The sequence below is a fragment of the Tupaia chinensis genome, unplaced genomic scaffold, assembly GCF_000334495.1.
Source record: "Tupaia chinensis unplaced genomic scaffold, TupChi_1.0 Scaffold000272_1, whole genome shotgun sequence".
Lineage (NCBI taxonomy): Eukaryota > Metazoa > Chordata > Mammalia > Scandentia > Tupaiidae > Tupaia > Tupaia belangeri.
The window spans coordinates 2,458,638-2,466,725 of record NW_006159754.1 but is presented as its reverse complement, the minus strand read 5'-3'; the positions used below and the strand labels follow the sequence as shown (position 1 = coordinate 2,466,725).

Below are 8,088 nucleotides of genomic sequence, written 5' to 3'. Positions count from 1 at the left end.
AAAAAAAAAAAGTTTGGGGTCTTGATAACAAGCTGAGGTAAAATTAATCAGAAAATACATTCAGCTGAATTTGATAAACGACATGTAATTTAATGAGCAGTAAAGTCCTACGAAATGCAGCAGAGGTCAGACGCACGAACTGCTTGCATTCACTGTCTGTGCTGACCGCGGACTTACTTTCAGTTTCTTTACTAAATTCATGTATGCCCGTTTGTTCTCTTCAGATCCTCCTGGGGATGCACTGGATAGGTCAGAGGCTAATGTTCCATTGATTAAAACACCCAGCATGTCAAGAACTGTCGTGAATAATTCACTAGAAGGGGAAAAAAAGAGAATTACTTTCCTCTTAAAGCAAAACCAAAATACAGTTCACTGAGTATTTTTATTCAAGGCATGCCATTTTTAGTAGTACCGAAGTACATAGATAAGGCAGAGTGTGGTGTCAGAATGCCAGAGCTCATGCTGTGTGTGCACGCGGCCCAGTAAACATGACGGGATGGCAACGTACTTGTTAGTGTGCATGTCAACAGTTCCTGAGGTTATTATCTGGAGGAGGAGCAGGGCCCAGTCTGCCGTCCATTGGGTGCTCCTCTGTACCGTGTCGAACATTCCTCCTACCTGGCAAACAAACCACAACACGACATTTGTATTCTGTCAGAGAAACGCATCACCCCCATCACTGGGTGTGGTCAAGTGTTGGTTAAAAAACAAAAACTCTAATTTACGAATTACACCATCTTCATTCTGAGTTAAGTAGTGACTTATCACTAAGAGGGAACTTCTAAAAGTTTGTGGGGAAAAGGAATGTAAAGCGCTTATCTAGGAGCAAGAAAAATGTGAAATTAATGCAGACTTTTTTAGTATGTGCATTTTCCATGAACTCTATGAAGATCCCTCGTATTTTTGGTTCCTGCAGCAAGTTAGTCATGCAAAACTTAAAGAAAGAAGGGAGGACTTACATGTGGACACCAATATAATTTTTTTTTTTTGAGAGATTTTCACTATAGGGCGCGTGCGCTCGCCAGACAGACAGAGAGGGACATAGAGACAGAAAGCCAGAAATCACCCCCCCAGGTGGGATGGTCATGCCGCAATCCCTTCTCCTCCATTCTCTTCTCGGGATCTTGGGCACGCACGCACACGCGCCCGGCGTTGAGTTTTAAGCCACCGGGTCCAGGACACGAACCGCGGTCGACTACGTGGGAGTCCAGTGACATAGCCATTACGCTAACTGCTGGTTCCCTGGACACCAATATAATTTGATTTCTTTTGTTCCTGATTTTTCGTGTGAAGTTTTATGATGTCACTGTACTTGAATTAGTCTAAATGGCGTCAAAACCATACAACCCAACTATCTCTAGCTTTGCTCCTATTACAGAATCTAAGCCTGCTACCCTGATACCACTTGGAAACCACCCCTAACACAGAAGCCACAAGCAGGTGTGACTTGCAGGCCTACTAGTTCATGTGTGGGAATTCAGTTAAAAACCACCACCAAAATATTGAGCAAGCCACCTTTCAGAGTAGCCTTCATCTGGGCTTGCCCAACGGAAAGACAGAAATTCCAAGAAATGTGGGACTAGCAGTTGGCATAATGGCTATGTCGCTGGACTCCCATATGGTCGATGGCAGTTTGAGTCCTGGACCCGGTGGCTTAAACTCACGCCGGGCACGTGTGCATGTGTGCCCAAGATCCCAAGAGGAGAATGGAGGAGAAGGGATTGCGTGGCCATCCCCCCTGGGGGGGTGATTTATTGCTTTCTGTCTTTCTGACTTCCGGTGAGCACATGCGCCCTATAGCAAAAACCTCTCACAAACAAAAAAAAATAGCCACCTTTCAGAGTAGCCTTCATCTGGGCTTGCCCAACGGAAAGACAGAAATTCCAAGAAATGTGGGACTAGCAGTTGGCATAATGGCTATGTCGCTGGACTCCCATATGGTCGATGGCAGTTTGAGTCCTGGACCCGGTGGCTTAAACTCACGCCGGGCACGTGTGCATGTGTGCCCAAGATCCCAAGAGGAGAATGGAGGAGAAGGGATTGCGTGGCCATCCCCCCTGGGGGGGTGATTTATTGCTTTCTGTCTTTCTGACTTCCGGTGAGCACATGCGCCCTATAGAAAAAACCTCTCAAAAAAAAAAAAAAATCCAAGAAATCAACAATATGTGGAAAATGTTCTATTTCTATAAAAGGTCCCTGTGAGATTTGCTTTTATGATCAAGTTAATGGACAGTTTGACAAAATTTTCAGATAAAGGACTTTTTTCAATGGTTTTTAAATAAAGAGTGTAGAAGCTAATATTCATCTCAAAACAGTAGCCCTTTCAGCCTTACTCTTAGTACAAACTGAAAAGTAGAATGTCACTGGAATGGAGGGTGGAAAAAGCAAATCGATGCTTAAAATATCTAAGCTGTCAGGAAGCCAGACCAGACAGGAAGGAACAAAGCAAGGGAAACGGAAGGCTTGAGAGATGAGGAAGCAACTGGACAGCGAAGAGTGGAAGGGCTCACCTTGTCGTGCGGACATTGCTCACGGAAGGGCAAAGCTAGGGTTATTTCACACATAGACCCATGAGATGCAGGAAATACTACAAGTGTCTCTTACCAAATTTAGGCGGAGCTGCAATGCTTCATGCATCAACTGCCGTGCTTTAATGTCATCTTGATAGCGTTCTTCTCTCCAGTTACTTAAAATCTAAGATCAGAAAAAATAAATTAAAAATACTTTATCTTATTTGAATAACATATATATAGATAGATAGATGTGTGTGTGTGTGTGTGTGTGTGTGTCATATAGTACATGCACTTGCCAGAGAGAGAGAAGTAAAGCCAGAAATGATCCCCTGCCCCCGTAAGGGCAGTAGTCATGCCAAAATCCCTCCTCCTCCATTTCCCTCAGTCCCAGGATTTTGGGCATGCTACACACACACACGTGCATGCACCCACAAACACACACACACACAAGCACGCACACGTGCACACTAGGCATGATTGTCAAGCCACTGGGGACTCGAACCAAGTTTGAGACTAAAACTAAGGAATCAGCCATGGAGGACCAAGAGCCTTAGCCACAGTGCCACCTACTAGCCCTGATTATTTTCTCTTTAAACAACATTTTACTGCCATCTAAAAACAACAACTTAGTTTCAATGAATTAACGAAGTTAAATAATATTTTAGTTGTTTTTTTTTTCTCTTTTTCTCCATGAAGACAGAAATCTAGCTAGTTCTCTGTGTTTCTAGGTAGGAAAAAAAAATTGTCTAATTATGTATCCTATTATTAAGTCCGGAGGGTACTTTACAGGGCCAACAAATTAAGCATTGAAAATATTTTAAATCCATTATCTCATTGGTCTCATGAAGATAAATATTGAAGGACAGAAGTATATTGTATATCAATCCCCAGGCTGTATTTCTAGGGACATGCTATGAACCCTAATAAATGTATCATTTCAATGCTTTTTTGAAGAGGTGGCCAATCATCTTATAGAAATATATTCCTTAATTATAGAAACATGTCCTATTTTTTTAAAAAATGGCACCCTAGACATTGCCCAAATGGCACATCAGTTTATAACGTGAGCTGCTCCCTCACTTCCTCAGATTAATGTCGAGGAAGGAAAAGTTTGCCTAAGAAAGACAAGCTGCAAATAAGTAATACTCTAGAACCAGATGACATGGGCAAAAACAAAACAAAAAATCTTGTCATGCCCTGAAACACAGTGGCTAATATGAATCATCTTGAAAGAGCTGAAATGAGTCACATGAAGAAGTAGCCAGTCCTAACATACGGCCTGCAAGCTCACTGCCCAGTAAAAGGAGAGCACTTCCCAAATCTCGTCCAAAGATAGAAAGCTCTCCCAAAGCTGAAGTCAGGATGCAAGGAAGCTAAGAAAACACAGCAGCTGGCATAGAGCTTACAGAATGGTGGTGTGACCAAGAAATGTAACACGTGATATGCAGCAAGGCAAGGGGACAGAGAACCATGGTGGTCCTATCAAGTCACTGGGAAAGTCATGATGCATTTTTGCATAGAAAGACACAGAAAAATACAACATGACTTTTCCAATGACTTCTTTTTTTTCCTATAGGGTATGTGTGCTCACCAGAGAGAGGGAAAGTGAGAAATCATGCCCCATGAGGGAATGACTATGCCATAATTCATTCTCCTCTTGCAATTTTGAGCATACCCACATATGTGCCAGGGATGATTTTTAAGCCACCAGGTCCAGGATTTGAACCATGGTTGGCCATGTGGGAATCCAGTGCCTTAGCACAGTGGCCCTATTTTTAGTGGGTGCTCGTACTCTCCCTAAGGAGGTAACATCTGAATGGAGATCAGAATGTAGAGAGAGAGCAGGCCATGCTAACATCTGAGGGGGAATCCTTCCAGGTAAAGTAGAAGAAAAGATGCACAGGAATATGGTCAATGTAGCAAAGGTGGCATGAGCAGCACCAGGACTGGTAGAAATCAAGGTAGAAGAGATAGCCAGTGTTAAATCACAATGGACCTTGTAAGCCCAGACTTAGAATTCTTATTCTCAGTCTTCTAGGAAACATTCGAACATGTTGGACACTGGTGCAGCAACTGATTTACATATTTTTGTTATGATTTTTGTTTTTGTTTTCACTGGTGACTAAGTTATTCACTGAGACAATGACTGATTTGTATTTTAAAAGGATCACTCGGGCTGCTCTGTATAGATCTCATATCCAAACGGTGAGAGATGCTAACATGGTGGAATACAATTAAGTGCCTTGTCCATGTCCATCAAGTACATTCAGGAGAAAGACATAATGTCAATAGAAACCTAGTGCCACAAGGAGAGGCCCATCAGACCCTGCATCAGGACAAACATCTCACTTAACCCATCTATCTGTTTTGCTCTTCCCATTTGGTCACCAATTTTCTTTAAGTAAACAGAATGCAAGTACCGTGAAGTGTGACTACGAAGACCGTGGTTGAGAAAAGGCAATACCCAAATTCTTTGCAAATGAGTCAGTGTGCTTCCGAGTTATAAAGGAGTTTCTGGTGTGCTTGGCTGGCATCAATACAAGGAGATTTCAAAAAGTGTGTGGAAAAATGGAATTAAAGCACAAGCTTTTGGAAGGAGGGCAAAACAGTGTTGAAATCTATGCATAGTATTTTTAAAATGTGCATTTCCTGTGAACTTTCAGAAAACTTCTTGTTAAACTGAGTTTCTGAATCTTTAAAACTTGAGCCAAGACCCTGCCTGGGAGCTGGAAGTCCAGCCTATGGAGGAGGATGCAGACCCCCTGTTTCACGCCTTGCCTACTTCAATGCAGACTGTGCCAGATCCTTGCTCAGAGGCAGATGTAGGAAGGGAGCAGATAGTTCATGTATGTGATACACAACATTTCACTTTCCCAATCTATGCACCTATCAGATGCATACATAATATCATAAAATTTTCCATCTCATCACGGCTAGCACGCCAGGCAGGAGAATAAGGCATCGACTGTGTTTCCTGGCAACTAATCAAAATGTGTTGTACCCGGATTAGTTTTATTTTCAATATTTGAAAGGAAGAAAAATGAATGCCATTAGAAAGATGCTTGCCTGGCTTAATATTAGACTGAGCTTTACCTGATTAACTTGATTCTGGAGAGACGTTAGGAGGCCTTCCCGTTGTTCATCTTGTCCCTTAAGGCAGGTGAGTACCAATGAGAGGAAGGGTTGTTGACTCAAAAGAGACATACTACAAGGAAAGTAATAACAGCGGGGCCAGTTAGAGAGGATGGGTTACTTCCTGCTACAACATTCATTTCTTTCCCTTGGGTTATTTGCTTCTGTTCATTTTACTATTAGATAAAAGAGGTAAGAAGCCTAAGACTACCTGAAAAGTTAAATCATAGCTCTACTTATAAGATTAAAGTCATTATAATGCTTCTCAATAACTTAATATGCTCTACCGCCCTTGAAAGCATTCCAAAACTAACATAAATCTACACTGCATGTCAGTATTGGGGAAAAGATCATCTGCGTTTTAAATCCATAAGCAAAATTTTTAAATAGACATCAGAAAGAACATCACTTTATACATAGAAGAAAATTCAAGGCTGAAACATTTATTGCACAAAACTTTATCACTTCAGAGTCTGGGACATAGACTTAGATGTGTGTTGCACTTATTATTTAGGGGTTTTGTCTTTTTTTTAGCACCTTTCCCAGAAAACTGCAGGTTACTGATAGAGCCAGGATATGTCTCCAGAGACAGAGTCCTTGCTAGCGCCCTCTAGTGTATGGCTCCATCATAGCCCACATCCTCCACTGGGAAAGAAGTGTCAAGGCACTTCGTAAAAACTGTGTTTTAAATTGGCATTTTAATGAGATTAAATAACAATCAGTAAATCATAGTGACAGACCAAGTACTAAGTTGGAAAAAAAGATGTCTTAAAATAAGGTCTAGGCCAAATTTTCAATCATCTTCATCCTAGGAAGGCAGAATTGAAAGATGATGATTTTGGAAACACAAACTTTTAACTCTGTAATATGATGTATCCTCCCTGTGGAAAGCGAGATGATGTACATGCAATCGCCCATTCGCAAATATGTTTTGAAAGTTAAAATGTTATCTTTTGGTTGGTTAATTAATACTGGCAGTGATGGTAAAGCAACCAGGTGACAAACAAAATACCAAGTCAAGTATCCTTTATCCAACATGCCTGGAATCCTAAGTGTTTCAGATCCCTGACTTTTTCAAATTTTGAAATAAGTGCATACCTGTCGTGAGGTATCTTGAAGATGGTACCCAAGCCTAAACATGAAATTCATTCATGTTTCATGTATGCAGTATCTTCATATCGAAGCAATTTGACTGCATCTCATCAGGTCAGGTGCAGGATTTTCTACTTGGGGCGTAATGTGGGTGCTCAGAAAGTTTTGGATTTTGGATTTGGGGATTTAGGGATATTCAACTTGCATAGTATGTGCAACTAAGTTTCTACCACAATGGACTGAGTTAAGAGTGCTGACTCAGACGCCAGGCCATCTGCATTTAAACCTCCCTTTGCTGTTAAATCAGATGTGCTGGGGGAACTTAGTTAACTTTGCAGTGCCTTAGTTTCTCCATCATGAAAAGGGGATGAGAGTTCTTACCGTAAGAATGCTTGGAGAATTTTGAAAGTTCACATCCATTGGGAACCAGCAGTTAGGGTAATGGCTATGTCGCTGGACTCCCACGTAGTCGACCGTGGTTCGCATCCCGGACCCGGTGGCTTAAAACTCATGCCGGGCGTGTGTGCGTGCGTGCCCAAGATCCCGAGAGGAGAATGGAGGAGAAGGGATTGCGGCGTGACCCTTCCCTCTGGGGGGTGATTTCTCGCTTTCTGTCTCTATGTCTCTCTCTCTCTGTCTGGCGAGCGTATGCGCCCTATAGCGAAAACCTCTCCAAAAAAAACAAAAAAAGTTCACATCCATAATGACTTTTATACAGCGTTGACATTTCATAAGAGGTCACTGAATGGCAGCTACTACAATAATTTTAGATAGGGCACAAGAAGCCTGTATATTTAAATGTTTTTAATTAAAAAATTAGCATTTTTAAAAAATGTACTCCTGGAATGTTAAATTCATGGCATTTCCATGTTAGACTGAGGGTTTTGCTTTTTCTTAGAAATATGCTGTTTTCAAATGTAATTGTTGAAACCTTTTCTTGAGTATAAAATAAATTAAAACACTGAGTTTGGTAGCTTAGTAGTTCTAATATCTAGTCTAGGACAAGGGCCCTGAAAGCTAAAAATATTAGTAATTATTTCCAGGTCCAATATGTAAGGATTATCAATAAAATTCTATGCATTTTAAACATAAATACTTAAGTAACAAAGTTAGAAAAAGATTAAAAGTAAAATACAGGAATTTGGTGGCTATCCAGATCTGATTCAGTTGGTGTACAGTGGAGCTCAGTGTTTTGTTTTAATAATGTGGAGTATGTGCATGTGTGAAAGAGAGACAGGGTCTCATTAAGCCTGGGCAGAAAGGTGTATTTTCAGGCCAACTCGGAGATCCGAACCTGTGGCTGCCATGAGTTTTCCAGCCTTGCAAGGCACTTGTGTTACCCCTGTGTCAC

General features: G+C 41.4%; 2 protein-coding genes across 2 annotated transcripts in view; one reads left to right on the top strand and one right to left on the bottom strand.

Moving 5' to 3' along the window:
• MED12L (mediator complex subunit 12L) overlaps window positions 1-8,088 on the bottom strand; it is a 393,053-nt gene that overhangs the window by 49,457 nt on the left and 335,508 nt on the right. Inside the window, exons 31-34 of the mRNA XM_027772371.1 lie at window positions 5,607-5,718; window positions 2,605-2,694; window positions 509-618; window positions 178-313 (exon numbers count right to left, since the gene is read on the bottom strand). Coding sequence (XP_027628172.1) covers window positions 178-313; window positions 509-618; window positions 2,605-2,694; window positions 5,607-5,718 — 448 coding nt within the window. The remainder of the gene's footprint in view (window positions 1-177; window positions 314-508; window positions 619-2,604; window positions 2,695-5,606; window positions 5,719-8,088) is intronic.
• The window catches only part of P2RY12 (purinergic receptor P2Y12), a 52,946-nt gene that overhangs the window by 3,481 nt on the left and 41,377 nt on the right, over window positions 1-8,088 (top strand). The gene's annotated exons all lie outside the window — the stretch shown is intronic.